The 22,173-nt window shown below is 40.4% G+C and overlaps 1 protein-coding gene across 4 annotated transcripts in view; it reads right to left on the reverse strand.

Moving 5' to 3' along the window:
• Nucleotides 1–22,173, reverse strand: part of IL17REL (interleukin 17 receptor E like) — a 119,451-nt gene that overhangs the window by 33,267 nt on the left and 64,011 nt on the right. For 3 of the 4 annotated variants that reach the window (XR_010179411.1, XM_063927140.1, XM_063927141.1), the window contains exons 5-9: nt 20,092–20,206; nt 11,876–11,920; nt 6,767–6,906; nt 4,970–5,041; nt 4,177–4,231 (exon numbers count right to left, since the gene is read on the reverse strand). Coding sequence is in view for 3 of the 4 variants with exons in the window: in XM_063927140.1 (XP_063783210.1) it covers nt 4,177–4,231; nt 4,970–5,041; nt 6,767–6,906; nt 11,876–11,920; nt 20,092–20,206 (427 nt within the window). In the remaining variant the exon portion in view is untranslated. The remainder of the gene's footprint in view (nt 1–4,176; nt 4,232–4,969; nt 5,042–6,766; nt 6,907–11,875; nt 11,921–20,091; nt 20,207–22,173) is intronic. The other variant, XM_063927142.1, reaches the window with a different exon arrangement.

Consider the following 22,173-nt stretch of genomic DNA (forward strand, 5'->3'; position numbering starts at 1 on the left):
CTATATGCTGACACTATGTATATTGCACTTCTTAAAATAATAACGGTTTTTATATCCTGAACATCCTGTCACAGGAAATGAGGTCACTAATCATTTCCTGACCCATAGGGGTATAAATAACTGACATGTCCCACTGTGCTCACTACCCCTTGATGAAGTCAAACAAGACGAAACGCGTTGGGTGATTCCTGCTATTACTGAAAATCCAAAGATAAGCTACTCATTCTATTCATTACTTCTCTTGTTCTAATTGATTTTAGATATATCTATACTTTGCACAATACCTTTATTATTACCATGAGGGCCCGTTTTTAGCACTCATTTATGTTTTTTTATGTCCTTTTTATGCCTTTTTCTCTGAATATATGTTTTACTGTTCACTTTTAAACAGAAAACTTTGTTGGAAAAAATAACCCCCTTTTTTTATATATTGACATGTGTGTCAAAAAAAAAAAAAAAAAAAAAAAAAAAAAAAAAAAAAATTTTTTTTTAACTGATTACGTTTGTTTTGAATAAATCCCGCCTGTGCTTTTAAATATATATCTCTAGTTTTATACTTTTTTACCACCGGTGGTCGCTCTGATCTTATCCGCTTTTTCTAAACCTATTGAATATAGTTAACCCAAAGACCCTCTCAGACAGCACTATCTCCATTTAGACAACCAAACTAGGAGCTAGGACTGAGCGCTACACTACAATTCAACTATTTCTACAATCTGTAGTCTGGTCGCCTACAAGTGTTAGCAGCTCGTCCACACATTAGGATCTCAGTGTTCAGATAACCCAACAATAGTATTGTACTGGTAGGCAGTCACAGCACCAGCAGGAGGATCTTGTCACAGGAGGTGGAGATCACACCAGTAGATGGGGCATTACACTGGTAGGCAGTCACAGCACCAGCAGGAGGATCTTGTCACAGGAGGTGGAGATCACACCAGTAGGTGGGGCATTACACTGGTAGGCAGTCACAGCACCAGCAGGAGGTTCTTGTCACAGGAGGTGGAGATCACACCAGTAGATGGGGCATTACACTGGTAGGCAGTCACAGCACCAGCAGGAGGATCTTGTCACAGGAGGTGGAGATCACACCAGTAGGTGGGGCATTACACTGGTAGGCAGTCACAGCACCAGCAGGAGGATCTTGTCACAGGAGGTGGAGATCACACCAGTAGGTAAGGCATTGTACTGGTAGGCAGTCACAGCACCAGCAGGAAGATCATGTCACAGGAAGTGGAGATCACACCAGTAGATGGGGCATTACACTGGTAGGCAGTCACAGCACCAGCAGGAGGATCATGTCATAGGAGGTGGAGATCACACCAGTAGGTAAGGCATTGTACTGGTAGGCAGTCACAGCACCAGCAGGAAGATCATGTCACAGGAAGTGGAGATCACACCAGTAGATGGGGCATTACACTGGTAGGCAGTCACAGCACCAGCAGGAGGATCTTGTCACAGGAGGTGGAGATCACACCAGTAGGTAAGGCATTGTACTGGTAGGCAGTCACAGCACCAGCAGGAAGATCATGTCACAGGAAGTGGAGATCACACCAGTAGATGGGGCATTACACTGGTAGGCAGTCACAGCACCAGCAGGAGGATCTTGTCACAGGAGGTGGAGATCACACCAGTAGATGGGGCATTACACTGGTAGGCAGTCACAGCACCAGCAGGAGGATCTTGTCACAGGAGGTGGAGATCACACCAGTAGGTGGGGCATTACACTGGTAGGCAGTCACAGCACCAGCAGGAGGATCTTGTCACAGGAGGTGGAGATCACACCAGTAGGTAAGGCATTGTACTGGTAGGCAGTCACAGCACCAGCAGGAAGATCATGTCACAGGAGGTGGAGATCACACCAGTAGGTGGGGCATTACACTGGTAGGCAGTCACAGCACCAGCAGGAGGATCTTGTCACAGGAGGTGGAGATCACACCAGTAGGTGAGGCATTGCACTGGTAGGCAGTCACATCACCTGCAGGAGAATCATGTCACAGGAAGTGGAGATCACACCAGTAGATGGGGCATTACACTGGTAGGCAGTCACAGCACCAGCAGGAGGATCATGTCACAGGAGGTGGAGATCACACCAGTAGATGGGGCATTACACTGGTAGGCAGTCACAGCACCAGCAGGAGGATCATGTCATAGGAGGTGGAGATCACACCAGTAGATGGGGCATTACACTGGTAGGCAGTCACAGCACCAGCAGGAGGATCTTGTCACAGGAGGTGGAGATCACACCAGTAGGTGAGGCATTGCACTGGTAGGTAGTCACATCACCTGCAGGAGAATCATGTCACAGGAGGTGGAGATCACACCAGTAGATAGGGCATTACACTGGTAGGCAGTCACAGCACCAGTAGTAGGATCGTGTCACAGGAGGTGGAGATCACACCAGTAGGTGAGGCATTGCACTGGTAGGCAGTCACATCACCTGCAGGAGAATCATGTCACAGGAGGTGGAGATCACACCAGTAGGTGGGGCATTACACTGGTAGGCAGTCACAGCACCAGCAGGAGGATCTTGTCACAGGAGGTGGAGATCACACCAGTAGGTGGGGCATTACACTGGTAGGCAGTCACAGCACCAGCAGGAGGATCTTGTCACAGGAGGTGGAGATCACACCAGTAGGTGGGGCATTACACTGGTAGGCAGTCACAGCACCAGCAGGAGGATCTTGTCACAGGAGGTGGAGATCACACCAGTAGATGGGGCATTACACTGGTAGGCAGTCACAGCACCAGCAGGAGGATCTTGTCACAGGAGGTGGAGATCACACCAGTAGATGGGGCATTACACTGGTAGGCAGTCACAGCAACAGCAGGAGGATCATGTCACAGGAGGTGGAGATCACACCAGTAGGTGAGGCATTGCACTGGTAGGCAGTCACATCACCTGCAGGAGAATCATGTCACAGGAGGTGGAGATCACACCAGTAGGTGGGGCATTACACTGGTAGGCAGTCACAGCACCAGCAGGAGGATCTTGTCACAGGAGGTGGAGATCACACCAGTAGGTGAGGCATTGTACTGGTAGGCAGTCACAGCACCAGCAGGAAGATCATGTCACAGGAGGTGGAGATCACACCAGTAGGTGAGGCATTACACTGGTAGGCAGTCACAGCACCAGCAGGAGGATCTTGTCACAGGAGGTGGAGATCACACCAGTAGGTGAAGCACTGCACTGGTAGGCAGTCACAGTACCTATGGTAGCTACACCCCTATATATAACACATGTAACTGTGACAGGGAAGGTGGCCTCTCTCAGCTCTGGGCCACATAGTGGTAGTTTATTTTAGAACGAATGCTGAATGACTTTATGTGAACTAAAGAAGTATATACAGTACAAACTATATTTAAATTATGATGCCAATACCTACAGTAGGAATTATTTAAAGTCTCTGGATAACATAAACTTGCTCAGTTGAAAGGAGTCTCTTCAAATTGTTTATTAAATGTTTTCAGTCATACAATTGTATAACTTCAAAACCACAGATCGTACAGTAACATAAGTCCAAAAGTATGAATGAAAAATGTATTTGAATCATGTCACTGACCTCCATAATACAGAACATGAACACATTACACAGCTTTGAGTTTTATACATGGCTTAAGACACATTGCTGTCACATTCCTTGGCCTAATTGCAATTTGGCTCTTAGCAAAAGAAAGCAGAGTCTGCAATTATATCAAATACTGTATGTAATACCAGTTATAAGCATCTGTAGAACAGTAGATCAGTAGAAAAGCAGGTTGTATTTGTACTATTTTATACTCAAACATAATGCTTCTCAAAATATATATATTTTTTGCAAAAGAAATCTTTCAGAATTCATATACAAATCCATGAGTTTGCATACTTTTTAAATGGGTTCTTAGCTGTTTAGCAACTGCTACATGTATAAATGTATTATGCCCATATCTTAAGCTGAATGCAGACTATACAATCTATCATCCATTGTGGATCTGAACGATATATATACACACTTTTCTGACATATTATAAGTGGCAGTTTATATATTTATGCTCTTATAAATGTAAAAAAAATTCTATTCATAGAGTCTATTCATCAAGAGTAGACTCATTAGAACTATTAATCAGCTTCTTACAGTGCAATAAAACAGTAATCACAATTGAAAAGAATCTGCAAATATTTGAATAATTAATACTCACCATCCTTAAAGGGGCAAAGCCGTGTCCTTCTCGAATCAGGAAGCGCTGTCCATCCCTTGATGAGTAAAATAATTTTTGACAGTATTTATGCAACAAAAAAAATTACCAAGAGATGGATTTGAGAGAGAATGACAAAAGCTTTGAAAGCAAACAAAACATAGTTTAGGTTTTGTTTTTTTTGCTTTTGAAAAAAAAAGTATACTGTTAGCTTATGTTAATAAATGGAACTCTTTATGGATGCAGCCTGCTTGGAAGACCTGCACACTCAATGCACATTTAGGATACAGTTATGTGGGATAAAGTAACACATTTGTATTGCTAACTAGACATGTGGAAAGAACAGAGGAAGACATACATAATGTATATACAGATTACAGAAGGTTTGATTAGATATTTATATTAGCAGGATGTAGTAATAGGATGCATTAGTAGGATGTTCTTTATCCAAGCCTATAAATATGAATCAAATATTAAGCAAATTCTGCATTGTGTGTATACAGAAAGTAATAGACTAACTTTTTAAAATACAAACATGTCTTATTAAAATGTGTGGCGGGATGTAATGGCGTCTGAGCTTGCCGGAGGTGCAGGATGCAGCCAAATAGACGTTTTTTAAAGTGGCAGTCATTTACACGGCAAAACTGTTTCCTGTTAAATGACTGTCGCTTTAAAAAAACATTGAGTTCATCCGACATCCCGCACCTCCAGCAAACTTGGACGCCATTACATCCTGCAGATGATGTGAAGAAGATACTGTAGTAAGAAAACAAATACATCATAACTAATATATTACCTCAATGCACAGACAAGGTAAAATCTTTGAATATGGTAATATGACAGATTTTGTAGAGTTTTCCCTTTTTATCTATAACACAAAAAATGGTAAAATGAATAAACATTGATTATTGGTACAGACCTGTAACAACAGTATAGGAATACTGCACTCCCCTAGTTTATGGTCACAGTATACCACAGTACAATGATGTGCACCATGTAGTATGAGCATGGATTGGGACATATGGTAGGATAGGGAAACAGATATGCTCACAGAGCAGCAAATTCTGCCAAATCAGTACAGGCAAAACCGGGATATGTGCAATAAAAGGCAGTCACATAACAGATAAAGGTAAATAATGTAAACAGAAGAGACCATTATAGGACTACAGTTGGGAATACGAGCAGAACTTGGTTTGGTTGGTAGAAAGGGCATGTGCTGTATGTTAAGCTATGTATTGGTAAGTCACAGCTGTATAATGACAGTATTGATGAGTCATAAATATTGGCATTATACAGCCGTGACTTAACAGTGCAATGCATGACTTACCGCAGTAAGCCACCAATGGTGACTCTTACTGCCACAAAGATTATAAAGGTGGACCAATCTGTTCTCCTCACCACTCTGCACCCATCCTATAAAGTTATTTCAGTGTTGTATACTGAAACCCAAGAGTTTATCTGTACATAAATAGTACATTGACATCATTAGTTCTAGTGGAATCATTTTAATGCAACTTTTCTAAAAATATATGTATTCATGCAACTATCACAAATATGGGTTTTACTTGTGAATGTTGTTTATTTTGTAGTGGAATAGGAAGTTGCATAGGCTAAGATCTAGGAAGACAGGACACAACCCTAGCGTAACCAAAGTTCCCAACTAATAATCAGCAAACCACTAAATATATGATAAGGTGATGTGTAGGAAGGTTTAGAGAAAATCCACTACTTGATAAAACTGGCTTTATACTACTATGTAAATGTGTACTAGTTCTTCTATAAGAGTTTGATGGCCATGGCGGAGAGATTTCTCTTAAGTTAACATTATGTTACAATTTCTAATCAAGTAGCATCTGGTGATCTTAAAGAGTATGCTGTGATAAGTAACAATGCACATGCTGCTCCCTACCTCTGGAATTCTCTACCTCTCCTTAGCAAACTCTCCACCTCTCTACAAAATATCAAACAGTCTCTTCAGACCCACTTCTTCATCAAAGCCAAGCAGCTCTCCTCTTAACCCACTGCTCCTTGCTCCTTCCTCACTGTCTACGCCATCTGTGTCAGCCCTGTCTGTGTGCAGCTCCCCTTTAGATTGTAAGATCTCGCATGCAGGGCCCTCTACCCTCATGTCCTATTTCTTCCTTACTTATACTATCATCTACTCTATACAAACCATGAACTTGTCCTGCATTATCTTGTACTGTTAGTCACTGTTTTCTTGTTCTGTTCATTTGACTGTGTATTTTGTTAGGAGTTGCAAATAAATAAATAATAATAATAACAACTAGCTGCTGTGCCAGGTTTTCATCCACCTAGTAATCGAATTTCAAAACATTCCTTAGTGGGTGGCCGCAAATAACTGTCACAGTTTCCAGACCACCCAGCAGATCAAATGTTTCAGGTCACCCAGAAGGTTCCCAGGGAGAGAGAAGAAGAAGAAGAAGAAAAAGAAGAAGAATTATTATTACTATTTGTGGAGCACAATGGATACTGATTTACCCATATTATATTGTTGTTTCTATGGATAAGAAGTCCAACAGGCTACACAAAACTGTGCAAATATATCTAAGCATTACTAAACAATTATACTAACCAGTGCATGAGCCCCAATATCACGGCAGCTGTAATGTTTCAAACAGAGCCGGATATTGTAATCATACTCTTCCAGGAAGTTTGAAACATGTACCGTTATAGTTTTATTTTCCTCACTGACCGTGTAATCTAGTCTCCCAGCTAAAAGAAAAAAAATGTTTTAGAAAATTAATTTCCATTATTGAAATTTACATTATTCAAATATGAAAAGTATCCTACAGTCAGCAAGACACAATAGCGATGTTACAGTAACTATAATACAATACAATATCTGTGAGATTGAGGCCTTCATATATGCGGAATTCCTGTAATGCATCAGAAGATGCTGTAATGTGTATGTTTTATTTGGTATCTGGTCTCTAGGTCGACCATACTTAGGTCGACAATGTCTAGGTCGACCACTATTGGTCGTCAGTAACTAGGTCGACGGGGTTTCTAGGCCAACAGGGTCTCTAGGTTGACATGTTCTAGGTCGAAAGGTCAAAATGTTTACATGAGTTTTTCACAATTTTTTTTTTTTTTTAAACTTTTTCATACTTAACGATCTACGTGGACTACAATTGGGAATAGTAACCTGTGCCGAGCACAGCGGTAACGGAGCGAGGCACCTTGCCCAAACATGGCGAGCAAAGCGAGGGGACACTGTGCACTAATTGGGGATCCTGGTCACTGTATGGAGAAAACAACACCAGAATTGTTTTAAAAACTCATGTCGACCTTTTGACCTGTCGACCTAGAACATGTCGACCTAGAAACCCTGCCGACCTAGAATCCCTGTCGACCAATACTGATTGACCCAGACACTGTCGACCTAAGTGTGGTCGACCATCCTTACCACACCCGTTTTATTCAGTTCCTCTGTAAGATGACATTTCCCTCTGTTCCTGTGTTCTGAAAATGTGACAACCATATGCAGTACACACATAACAGACGCTTCTCACCCCAAACTGAGATCATATTTTTGTTACGCAACTAAATTTGGTTTAAGTAGTTATGGTATCTAAGAAATATATAAGGTGCCATGAATATAAATATCACAAATGAATGAAAGGTTTTATACTGTACTGTGTGTATCTTATTGAGTACTTTAAATGATACAATATTTGTAACTGGGGAAAATAAAAGAAATTAATCTATATAATAATCAGCTGGACAGACTACCAGGACTGAAGGATGATCGTGTTGGCAGCAGGGGGTAAGTGTAGCGGGTAGGGAACGAGGAGCGGCTGGGAGGGATTTGGAGCAGGGGATGTGATTTAACATATGCCAGGTCCATTTTACTATTCAAGAATAATGAAGAAATTAAATAAATAAAACCCTTGTATTAATATAATGTAGTAAAAAAAAGTAAGCACTAAAACTGCAACTGTTATTACTAGAATCACCAAGTCAAACACATTAATTTCTAATAAAAAAATTAAACCTTATATTTAATTTAAAAAAAAGATAAGATGTACTTATAATTTTCAGAGCAAATAAATAAATAAATAAATAGAAAGACATCATAATAGCTTTTATGTAATCAGGCTACATACGTGGGGTAATAATGTCAGTAACAGCATATAGTAGTTAGTACTGTATATACAGAGCCGGCCTTAGGCATAGGCAAACTAGGCAAATGCCTAGGGCATTTGGCATGCTTAGGGGCACCAGCAGCTTCTGCTGATTAAAATGATATGCGGCATGCCTATATTCTGTGTGTAGCATTTCATATGCAGATACAGCCGCAGTCGCACACAGTATATTGGCATGCTGCATATCATTTTAATCAGCAGAAGCTGCTTGTGCGCCCTAGCCACATAGCAATGCAAATAAGATGCATTTTCATAAAAAAAGGTGCCAGACGTTAGCATTGAGGCAATATTTATGAGGACACATCTGTATCCAAGCAGAGGCAGAGGTCACAGTGTTAGTGGCAGTGTGAGTGCTGTGTGCATGTGAGTGGGTTGGTTGTGCAGTAGTGTTCAGAAATATGTGTAAGGAGCATTATGTGTGTCATGTAAAAATGCATTAATAATATGCAACATATGTGTAAGGGGCACTATGTGTGTCATTATGTGTATAAGGGCATTAATAATGTGCGGCATATGTGTAACAGGGAACTACTGTATGTGTGTCATTATGTGTATAGGGGCACTAATAATGTGCAGAAAATTTGTAGGGGGCACTATGTGTGTCATTATGTGTATAAGGGCATTAATAATGGGGGTCATTCCGAGTTGTTCGCTCGGTAAAAATCTTCGCATCGCAGCGATTTTCCGCTTAATGCGCATGCGCAATGTCCGCACTGCGACTGCGCCAAGTAAATTTGCTATGCACTTAGGAATTTTACTCACGGCTTTTTCATCGTTCTGGCGATCGTAATGTGATTGACAGGAAATGGGTGTTACTGGGCGGAAACAGGCCGTTTTATGGGCGTGTGGGAAAAAACGCTACCGTTTCCGTAAAAAACGCAGGAGTGGCTGGAGAAACGGGGGAGTGTCTGGGCGAACGCTGGGTGTGTTTGTGACGTCAAACCAGGAACGACAAGCACTGAACTGATCGCAGATGCCGAGTAAGTTTGAAGCTACTCAGAAACTGCTACGAGGTGTGTAATCGCAATATTGCGAATACATCGTTCGCAATTTTAAGATGCTAAGATTCACTCCCAGTAGGCGGCGGCTTAGCATGAGCAAATCTGCTAAAATCCGCTTGCGAGCGAACAACTCGGAATGACCCCCAATGTGCAGCATATGTGTAAGGGACATTATGTGTAAAAGGGCATTAATAAAAGTTGTCATAATGTGTAAGGTGCATTATGTTTATAAGGACATTAATAAGGTGTCTCATGTGTAACGAGCATTACTGTGTGGAATGTGTGTAAATGCATTACTAATGTGTGGCATTATGCGTATAAGGTGCTCTACTATGTGGCGTTGCGTATAGAAAGGGCACTTCTGTATCGTCTAATGTGAATAAAGAGCAATAGGGTGTTGTGTAATGTGAATAAGGAGCAATTCAATGTGATGTAATGTGAATAAGGGGCTCTACTGTGAGGAGTAACGTTTATAAGGTAAAGTGATACTACTGTGGGATGTAATATGAATTATGGACACTTTTGCATGATCATATGTTAATAAAGTTGCAGTACTGTGTGACGTAATTGGAATTGGGGTTATTGCGTGGCCATGCCCCTTGCCAGCAAAAACACACCCCTTTTTGGGCTGTGCGCCAAATGTGCAAACTGTTCCTATTTAAAATATAGGGGGTACAAGGTCAGAGGCGGAACCAGCGGTGGTGCTAGGGGGCACCAGCCAAAATCTTGCCTAGGGCATCATATTGGTTAGGGCCGGCTCTGCTAGGGCATCATATTGGTTAGGGCCGGCTCTGTGTATATAGCAGTAACAGAAATATCAATAGGCAAAGCACATAGAGCCATCAAGAAATGGGTCAAAATGGTTAAGAAAAAAACCCAACCTTGTTATTTTTTGGTCCTTTCTAAGTTGCTACATGAGACAACTCACAATTGATGCACCTTTTCTTCTAGGAGTCATAGTATAAAAACATTTTTTGTTTATATACTGTAGAAGCTCTGCTGTATATACAGTATTTGGCACAGAAAAGGATGCGTGTTTATACAAATTTCATAAAGCAAAATGTTTTGTTTGGAGATGTATTTACAGGTACTTGTGTTTGTTAAAAAAGTGCATATCAAAGAGATTGTACTAGATTGTATTAGTTTGTCTCTATGCACATCAAAGATCTCTAATGTTGAATTGACTACAATGCTTCACAGAAAATAAATCTGAAATTGTTGGGTATGTTTTCTTAAAACTGCTTACTTTCTGGCAGTATTCAGCGAGCATCTAGTTTTCAGGCAATAAGTATTCTTAGAAATGTAAAAGGGCTTTGCCACACATACTGAACTTATAAAACATGTTTTGACAAGTACAGAATCCTGTTTTTTTATTTGTTCTTCAATAGTAACTCTGTGCATCTGCTAAGTTTAAAAAAACAGATATGACATAACACATCCAAATAGGTTATTAAAGTAAATATTTTGTCACGCTGTATACAATGCACATACCCACTGGAGCCGACTGGGGGAGAGACACAGCACATATGCACTAATACACCCCCACTCCAGCTATGTAGATGGTAATACATCTTGTTGGTGTACCTTCCTGCTTCACCTCGGCAAAGAAGCAAAGCAGGAAGCATTATAGCTGCACTGTAATACTTCTCCCCCTCTGTGCACAGAACAGTATGCACCTGTATGCGCCAAACTACCCCAATCTGTGTGCTTGGTTTTATACAGTACCAGTCATTGTAATCAGTGTGACCTTGCACCAGCCCAATTATAGCTTTACAGATCCAACTCACAACAGGGATATTTACACATATACCCACAACTCTGCATAGCCCACAATTCCAGCGGCCTATCTTTTTATAGAATGTACATGAACAGCTCCACTTCTCTGCTCTTTAACAGGTTTGATGTATCTCCACTAACAGTTTGACCCCATAATGGCAGAAACAAAACAGTATACATTGTAACCATCACCAACAGTACAGTAGGTTCACCCATGAATGTTCTTTCATTCTGGTCACTGAGGGGTCTATTCATGAAGCAGTGAAAAGTGTGGAGAAATGAGCCAGTGGAGAAGTTGCCCATGGCAACCAATCAGTATTGAAGTAACATTTATAATTTGCATAATATACAATTGTATGGAGCAGCTGATTGGTTGCCATGGGCAATTTCTCCTTGTGCTCACTTCTCCACTCTTTTCACTGCTTCATGAATAGACCCCTTAATGAGCAGACATTAGCAATTGTTCAAACATTACATGGTGCACATATTGGGTCAGGCTTAGGGGAGTTACCTGCTACTCACAGCTGCTGACACATGGTAGTGGTTCTCTAATTCTTGGATTTCTCTTTTAGCCTTGCCCTAACATAGGACCATATGATTTTTATGCATATACAGTGGTGATTTGTAATAAGCTTATTTGCTACACTAGTTGGTGTATTATTCATATAGCATGTTATTAAGGCACATGATGTACTTTATGGGAACCTGCCTATTACAACAGCATTTCTGATTGCGTAATAACATAATATTGTAACTTACATATACATGATATTACATTGTTTCCCACATCCTTGTTGTGACAATCTGAAAATAAAACATAATTCATTTTATAGCATCCAGAAAACACAAAATAAGAAATGTTAAAGTAGAATTCAAGGAGTCAAACACAATAATAAATGTTGCAATTCAATTATTTTACAATGATATTTAATACCAAAAATACATAGATTTAGGAAATGACATTTATTTTTGAATGACCTAATCTGACCCCTTTGCTGCAAAGGGTTTTCCCACCCTGTTCTGTGTTTGCTCTAGTCACATTCCAACATCCATATTTGAATTTATTCATACGATACACACACCAATTATACCTTGTTTTTGTTTTTTTGTTTTTGTTTTTTTTTTTGCCTTGGAATTTTCTGTAAATGAAAAAATACTTATTTTGCTCTTTCTAACATGTTGAATAAAATGTAACCAAAATGGGCAAAACTGAAAAGTCCAGAAAGTGAAATAAAGACAAATGTATTTATTTTTTATACACATAAATATTGTTTATTATTTAGTCATTAATCCTGCTTTCCAAAATAATGAAAAACACGATTTTATGTGTAGGGCATTAGATTCCCCCTATACGTATTGCCCCACATATATATGCACAATTAATGGGGTGATGGAGTCAGCCTAATCACTAATGTACTTATAGCCGTTTTTTTGGGGAGAAAGTGACATCATCACACATGCGTGAGAAGACAAAAGGTAAAGCTTTATAAAATATAACCCTACAGTATATGCATTAATGCAGCGACAGACTGGGCCTCCGTTTCGGTAGCGCCGCCATGATGTACACGATGTACGGAGGTGCCGCAAGTCAGGGGGGCATGGACTCGTGGCACTGCCCCATTTCTATGGTGACACTTGCGGGGGGCAGGGGTGCACCGCAAGTTCGTGGGGCGTGGCCTCACGGTACGCCCCCATTTCCATGGAGACCAGGGGGCAGCTAAACCACAGTGCCGGAGGCTGCGCTGCATGCGGCCTTACCAGCTCTCTGGGGGACCGGACCGGCCCACCTGCCCATCGGCCCTTCTGGCATTTGCCAGAAGTGCCAGATGGCCAGTCCGGCCCTGCATTAATGTGATGCCTTTTGTCCTTTTGTGCAATCAAATATATAAATTTAGAAACATAGAATTTGATGGCAGATAAGAACCACTTGGCACCATCTAGTCTGCCCTTTTTTAACCATATTATACCCTATTTGAGGTTTGAGGTGACCTGGCAAAGGATTGGAGAAATACAGGTAAATATGGTTTTGGCAACAAATAACATTGTGATTAATATTTTGCCATCTTTATACCTTTTGCAAACTTACAAAAATCTTGGGGTATACAGTAATAAAGGAAACTACAAAAAATAAACATTCTATTAAGTGGCTGCTACCATCTTACTGCACCTTGGCTCATTTTGTCTTATTATAAAGGACATGCATACTAGATAAAAGTGACTAAATTCATAAATGGACAGTTTAGGGGTATATTTACTAAAGTGTGGGTCTACAGAAGTGGAGATGTTGCCCATAGCAACCAATCAGATTGTAGCTATTAGCTTCTAGAAGGAGCAATGTAAATAATATGTTGAATCTGATTTATTGCTATGGGCAACATCTTCACTTTTTGCAACCCACACTTTAGTAAATATACCCCCTAGTTTATTAAAATATGTCTATTATTGATGTTAATAATGTGCCCAGGTTAACAAGTTAATTGTTTACACGTAAACGGTAATTATATAAAAAGGAAATTATATACAGAAAGCAAGACACTTTATCAACCATCTACTACCAGGCAAAGGAGGAACATGTTTCAAACCTTCTAAAGAGTAGAAAAGAGGACAAGTGGATAAGTTGCCCTTAGTAACCAATCAACTTCTAACTAGCATTTATCAAGTACATGCTACAAAATTATAGAAAGTAACTAGTTGCTATGTGCACCTCCTCCACTTGCCCACTTCTCCACACTTTTGAAGGTTTGATACATTTCCTCCAATGTCTCCCCCTCGCTCCCATGAACACATGAAAAACCACAGAAGGGCTTGCTTACTTTCTAACATTGTATGTACATGCAACATTTACACTAACCACAGCAACCAAACAGATGCTTTCATTGTCTGACTCTGCTAAGCAGATAAGAGCTAATTGCTGATTGGTTCCAGTGCAAAAGTTACACTTAGCTGTAATGTTAGTAAATGACACCTGTGGTTTTAAAAATAAACCTATACATCTTTGTAACTGGAAAAGCATTACCTCCATCAGGTGTATGCTGTCAGAATGTCTACATTTACAATGCCGACACTGAAATTATGCCTAAATTGTCAGAATGTTGACATTGTGAATCTCGACAGCCAAAATTTCAACACTTGATATTAGCCGCTATTCATGGCTAAACCTCGTCTATTTGGGTGCAATCAGCGCAATGAAAAAAAAACATTTGAATTGTGACTCCCAATATCCTGTCACTTTAGATGAGAGATCAGGCGTGCAAAAACAATTGAATCACCCGCGATGAATGTCAAATTAAAATAATACACGTCTGTCAGGTAAGTACAAATAATGTTACAATATTTAGGAAAATAGATCATTTTAGAGAATAGTCAACAGACTTTGATAACTCTATGAAATCTTGAAGTAGTAGAATACATTCTATGTACATGAGATAGGTAAATGCTAGAGATGAGCGGGTTCGGGTTTTACTCTGTTTTACTCGGATTTACTCGCTTATCAAAACGGTATCTGATAGGCTATCCAAAACACAAGACATCCGTAAGCCAATAAGATGCCGTTTTGAGAACCGAGTAAATCCGAGTAAAACCGAACCCGCCCATCTCTAGTAAATACCACTTTAACACTCATTAATGTTTAGACACTATTATTTTCTCTTGTGAATTTGACATTGTGTTGCATTATATTTTATGGTAGTGTAACTTCCCCATGTATTACTAATACTGTCATGCAGCATTGCTTGTCAATCCTTGAGTATAAGTATATACATTTGTACACCTGATGTAGAGATACTGCTACATTGTAAGTAAGACAGTTCTTGAGAAATGTGTAACTCAACACACACAGATAAGACCACAATTGTACAACATAATTTTCATTCATACATTAAGAGCAAAAACAAATCATATACTAAATGAGGCTCTTTATCGGTATGCAATCATGATGCATGAAGATAGGCTGAATCAGACAGGAGAGCACATACTATCTGTGCTGTATAGGTTTTCCCAATATCCAAATATTTTAACAATATACACATATCCTTTTGTAATCTTATACCATGGGGTAAATTTACTAAGATGGGAATTCTATTTATGATGAATGTTGTTCATAGCAACCAATCAGATTCTACTTCACATTTAGCTAGCACCTTCTGGAAGATAATACATGGAATCTGATTGGTTGCTAAGGGCAACATCCCATCTTAAATAGAAATCCCATCTTAGTAAATTTACCCTCATGTGTTATTGAATGGGATTTCACTCCTGATTACCCACTATATAATAGGGTTATTTAACTTATTTGTATATAATCCTTAAATACAAATCAAATACTACTCCCATCAATATATATATCAATCTGACAGGTGTATACCCTCCTTAGAAAAATGCAGATTACCGCTAAATCAGTCTAAGGGTGTGTACACACGGTGAGATATTTTCTTTCGATTTTGACTATATAGTCAAAATCGCAAGAAAAGTTAGTGCAGATCGCAAGGTGAAAGTCACCTTGCGATCCCGATTTGATCCAGATGCGCGGTCCCGCCAGGTCGGCATCGCAAGAAAAGATAGACTGTGCAGGCAAGTCAATCCTTGCTAGATCGGTGTACTATCTAGTTCATCTCACATGTCAATGACATCTCACATAAAATCGTAAGCACACATAGTCCATATCTCAAGAAAAGTTAGTCAAAATCTGTGCTATCTGGGCTCCAGGGAGTTCAAGGGAAATCGTAAGTGAAAATCGGGCATAGCAAGGATCTCACCGTGTGTACACACCCTTAGATTCTGCACATGAAAGTTAGGATTTTATTATAAATAAATGAATTGGAAAGTAGTTTATGAATCTACAGTATATACTTCTATTTGTCAGGAATTCAGGTTAATCTGCCACACACAATATGTATAAAATATAATTCTCATTATGAGTAAATTAACTAAAAGTTATTTAGAATAATATGGGGTGAATATAGAAGCGAAATGTCTACAAAAAAATTATTTATTTACACATTGTCACGATCTAGGTAATTCCTTATCAGTATTAACTTTCCAAATGCCTCCTGAGACTGTCCCAGTGTTCCAAGCCTGGATTCCATCTGCACTGTCTGTGTGCAGCACGCTGCATCTCATTGTCTCAAATCTCTTTACTGTGATTCTGGCAGCTTCATGGTTAAAGCTCACATTCAAGTTACAAACAATCTTTCCCTCCAAAAGCTACCATGGGCGCAGTCATGTTTTCCTAATCACATGTTACCTTTCAGCCTATCAGCTGCACTCTGCTCTCAGCCTGATTACACAGCAGCTGCACTCTGGTCTCTGGTTAATCAGCCAGCCAATCCCTGCTTCCCAGCAGGTATAAATATCCTGTTCCTGGGGTGGAAAGATGTCAGTGCTTCAATTGTCTTCAGTGATTCCAGTGTGCAGTTCTCCCATGGACTTTCTCTGCAGTACAGCCTGACTCCCTGGTGATTACACTCTGCAGTGTAACCCGACACTCCAGTTATTAACCCTCTACAGTCTACCCTGATTCACCTGTGTCTGAACTCCGGCTTTCCAGCAGCCATTCTCCAGCGATCCCCAGCATCACTTCATGCTTCACCTGTGCTTTTAAGTACAATAGTGCATTTCTATCTGCGAACCCCAGCTTCACTCAAAGCTTACCAACGATCCCAAAGTAACCATCGGTGTTCCGTCATCGATTCCAAGTCACCATCGGTGTTCCGTCATCGATCCCAAGTATTTCTCTGAACTGTGTTTCCTATTACCAGTGCCAAGTCATCAGTATTCCTCTGAACTGTGTTTAATAAAACCTTTGAACTTTCCCTTGTTGTCGTGGTCATGCCTTCGGGCATTTGTTCTAAAGGTTCCCTGCATGTCCAAGAACCCTGTACTGCCTCCCAGGTACACACATATACCTCAGCCCCTACAACTGAGGCTTCCCCCTGGTCAGCACCAGCCCTCAGTTGTGACAGTAAGCACTGACCTAATGGATCCGGCCGGAGACCAGGTCCAAGCGACCAGGCCGATGCAAGAACTTGCAGCCTGCCTTGAACGTCAGGAGACTGCACAGGGCCATGTGATCCGCTGTCTCCAGGACCTCTCCTCTTGGCTGGATGGAATACAAGTAACCCTCCGTGGTTCAGGGGCGTCCAGTGTGCCGACTGCAGTACCTTTGGTGGTATCCCCACCCACAATTCCCGTTTCTGCTCCTTGTCTCCATTTACCGACACCTGCCACACATATCTGTATCCATTTTATGCTATTTTCTAAACTCATAGGAGGAGATTCAAATGTTTGAAAAGTCAATTGGGAGTCTGTTTTTTCCTATCTAATAGACAGGAAAAAACAGACACCAAACCGACTTTTCAAACATTTGAATCTCCCCCATAGATGGAAAAAAAGCATTCATATAGGGGATATTTATCAAAGCTCAGGGAGAGATAAAAGGACCAGCCAATCGCCTTCTGCCTTACTTTTACAGACTGTGTTTGAAAAATAATAAGAGCTGATAGGTTGGTACTTTACCTCTCTCAAATTTATCCCTCTCCAAACTTTGATAAATACCCCCCAATGTACAGTATTGCTGTTATATAAGCAAGCACAAATAGCACTGTTCAGCACCTTGATGTTAATTGCCGGCTGGGGAGAATCAAACTCATGTGGTTGGAATTCCCTAATTTAGGAGAGGATAAATGAAAACGTTTACACACTGGTGTGGCAGTCCTGACTAAGGTCTAGTAAGACTGAAACGCATCAACTGTGCCATACTAGCGTGCATCATTTCTACCCAAGCCAGGAGAGGAGAGTGACGGCGGTGCACAAACAGCAGTGGAAGCCGGTTCTGCCACTCTGTTCCGGGTATGGGTCCTATACATCTGTGATATGCTCTTCAATATTCCTCTCTCTGTTATGAGTATACGTATGTATTTCAATGTCCATGCAGATGTCACCTTTCATGTAATATATTATCAGTGAAGATGGAAATAAAGATCTTTTTCTGGTACTTTTTGTATTCATATTGATGTCACTTCTCTCTGGTTTATGCAGGAGTTTTCTTGTGACTACATTTGGTTTTTGGTAATAAACATACTTCCTGAAATGGAAATTTTGCTTAGTTTTCAACTTTTCATGCTACTATTAAACTATCTGAATTATGTGAATACTGCATTTATACGATACAGAACCTTGGTGGAGTGTGGATAGTCCCTGGTATTGTGGTCACAGATGAAAAAGAAAAAAGGAACATCTAAAGGATGATTACTCCCATTATACGGTTAGTAGATATATTACTTATTTTTAACATATAAACATATTGGGCGGTATTCAATTGTTTTGCACCCTCGATCTCCCATCTAAAATGATGTAATATCGCAGAGCGTAATTCAGTTGTTTTTTTCTCTGGCTGGTCGCGCCCATAAGGGTTGGTTTTAGCCACATAAACCAGCTAAATGTGACCAGAGTGCTGGGCGCGATTTCAAAAAGTGCTGTTAGGGTGCCAAATGGGTTACTTTTCGTGCATTTCAGCTTGCCACCACCACCAGAGGGTGCAAGCTGAAATGCAGATGCCGGCACCCATCACACCCCAACAGAGATACAATTGAATAGATCCGTTTGTGCGCCATCTACTTGCTGCCGTCGGGATAAGAATTGAATCTTGCCCATTATTTAACCCCTTTGTGTAGAAAAAAAAATTCTACTCTGGCGCACAATATGCTTGAATATATCCACAATAACAGAAATTTGATATCAGAAATGTTGAAATTGTCACAATGTCGACATCTCCAGGAGGCTAATGCGCCCTACACACTGGGCGATAACACTGAAAGATATGAACGATCTCATTCATTATTGAACAAGATAACGTTCATATCTGTCAGTGTAGAGGCACCAGTGATGAACGATACGCGGCCCCACGGGTGACAGGAGGAGTGAAGAAACTTCACTCCCTCTGTCACTGCAAACCCCCCCCCCCCCCCGCCGCTGGGTCGCCCGTCTGCCGTGTCGGCGGTCGGGCAGCTCAGCGGCACATCGCCGAGTCTGTAGGGCCCATTAGTGTTAGCATTACAGCTAGGGTTAGGATTGCCATTAGGGTTAGGGTTGTCATCAGGGTTAGGATTGCCATTAGGTGTAGGGTTGCCATTAGGGTTAGGATTGCCATTAGGGTTAGGATTGCCATTAGGTGTAGGGTTGCCATTAGGTGTAGGGTTGCCATTAGGGTTAGGATTGCCATTAGGTGTAGGGTTGTCATCAGGGTTAGGATTGCCATTAGGTGTAGGATTGTCATCAGGGTTAGGATTGCCATTAGGTGTAGGGTTGCCATTAGGGTTAGGATTGCCATTAGGTGTAGGGTTGTCATCAGGGTTAGGATTGCCATTAGGTGTAGGGTTGCAATTAGGGTTAGGATTGCCATTAGGGTTAGGATTGCCATTAGGTGTAGGGTTGCCATTAGGGTTAGGATTGCCATTAGGTGTAGGGTTGTCATCAGGGTTAGGATTTCAATTAGGTGTAGGGTTGCCATTAGGGTTAGGATTGCCATTAGGTGTAGGGTTGTCAGGGTTAGGATTGCCATTAGGGTTAGGATTGCCATTAGAGTTAGGGTTGTTATTAGGGTTAGGATTGCCATTAGGTGTAGGGTTTCCATTAGGTGTAGGGTTGCCATTAGGGTTAGGATTGCCATTAGGTGTAGGGTTGTCATCAGGGTTAGGATTTCCATTAGGTGTAGGGTTGCCATTAGGGTTAGGATAAACATGATCTTAGGGATTTTATAACCTAACGCTTCATAAATAAACCCCTATGACTTTAACTCGTGCCTATAGGTATACAAGACAGCATATTACTATTCAGAGATCATTAAGTAGAGGGTGGTTTGGAAATTGCAAATACTGGAATAAGCAGATTTATTCACCATGGTTTCTGTCAACACAAACTGTGCAGTAACTATACCCTTGTGCATTTCATATAACAATTAATAAAAGCTATGATCTTACCTTCCACCTGATACTGCTGTGTTAATTCAATGCTACAATAATATGGGACTGTTTTCATCGTTACATAAACATGGTCAGAAACACCAACTTCAAAGCAGTTAGCCTGAACATGTATCTGTAATAGACAAACACATGGTACATTATAGTAAAAACTCAGAATCATAACTTGTTAGCAAAGCTTCCTTCTTGTCAATACATTGCGTGTGCCAGGTGTGATAACACAACTCAGAGTGCCAGGTATACACAAGTAAGAGCTAGATTACAATTAGATTTACTTCCCATTATCTGCTGCTTCTGGGATTTCCCGCAGTATAACCGAGAAAAGACACTTCCTTAATTATTTATTATTGAGCCAGTACAGAGACTGCATCCACATACGTAAAGGTATCATAAGTTCTAAAAATTATTATACATAATCATGTAGTAAAATAATATGCTATGACATATTTAACATAATGTCTTTGCGGAAGAATCTAGATTTTGATAATGATGACTGTGTCCTGCAGCGACACATAAAATGGGTTCAACAAATCTAATCCATAGCATTTTAAATTTGTTTCTGGCATTAGTAAAGCACTTTAAATAAACATATTATAAGAGAGGCATCAGTTAAATAAATCCTGAAATATGTTCAATAAGCATTGACAAACGCTGCTAGGTAATAGGGCACTCATTACAAATTTATAAGCATAAGGGAATATTTGGTGGGAAAATAATGATAAATCTGTTGTAGAAGATTGGATGTTATTCATAAACATGTAGGCTAATTGTCAACTGTTAATATTTAAAATGAAAATTAACATTTCTACTTAAAAATATATGTATACAACATAGATAGGTGGACATGTATTAAACCTAAAGAGTACAGAAGCGGGCAAGCAGAGGAGGGGGCCCATAGCAGCACATCAGCTCATGCATAACATTTTATAGCATGCACTTGGTAAATGCTAACTAGATGTTTATCGGTTACTATGGGCAACGTCTTCAATTCTTAGAAGTTTTGATACCCCCCCCCCCACACACACACACACACAGTGTCAAACTTTGGGGGGGGGGGGGGCTACAGCAAAAGGGCTACAACTCACACAGCATCCCCTCTGTTTGGGCCACTGGAAATTCTGCCCTATACATATACATTTACCAGTTCATCTTGATCATTTGACCATTATGGGCACATGCAGCTGGTGTCTCTAAATGCTTTCTCATATATACTCAGAAGAAAGATTTCCTGTACAAGTTTTACAGAACATTTCAAGAATATACAAAATTAACTTACTCTTATTTTTGGACTATTTTACCTGTAACTGCTTGTATCCTGAAAAGATCATTAGCACACTGTATGAGCAATGTAAAAGCAGCATTGGGCTCACTGTGCGCCTTGTTTTTGAACAAGTGTACCACATTGCTGCTGTGGTGCATGGTTTTATAGCATAAGAGGTCAACATTTACGGAAAAGCAGACCTTTATTTATGCAGAGAGATGTTGGCGGTTGTGAAGACAAGTAAAGAGTAGGCACATCTATGCTGGTCATTTTGTAGAGTAGTGTAGAAATAAGATATCAATTTTTGAAGCAAGATAAATGTCATGTGATAAAGCAGAGAGGTGCTCATATGCATTGCAACAAAGCAAAAACACAGTTTTGCACCTGACCAGAACAATATTTCTCTTTCAGCAAGGCTGGGGAACACTGGACCATGGGATTGCAGGTTGGCTGGAGGAGTTGGCACATAAACTATACTGTAGCTTTAAACTCTAAGCTCCTTCCCCCTGCAACCCCAGAATTCCAGTCTTCTTTATATTCCTCATGGAGTAGGGCATGTTTTCAGGGGCTACTGTGTAGTCCTTACTGTAGCTAAATGTTTTTACTTTATTTTTACGTTTTTTGGTTAATTTTAAGCTTCGTTCTTTACCGGTGCAGATTTCAGCCCTGTCAAAAAAACATTTCCAACAGCATTTGGCCCTTCTTTCTAGGGTCTGTCGCTTTTTACAGGGTGTGGGCATATTCCACTACTGTTTTTCATCTGACAACTGCACAGTGGGATCTTTATCTGGTCCTGTCAACTCTCAAACAGCCTTCAGTTG

The sequence above is a fragment of the Pseudophryne corroboree genome, chromosome 6 (genome assembly GCF_028390025.1).
Source record: "Pseudophryne corroboree isolate aPseCor3 chromosome 6, aPseCor3.hap2, whole genome shotgun sequence".
Taxonomy (NCBI): domain Eukaryota; kingdom Metazoa; phylum Chordata; class Amphibia; order Anura; family Myobatrachidae; genus Pseudophryne; species Pseudophryne corroboree.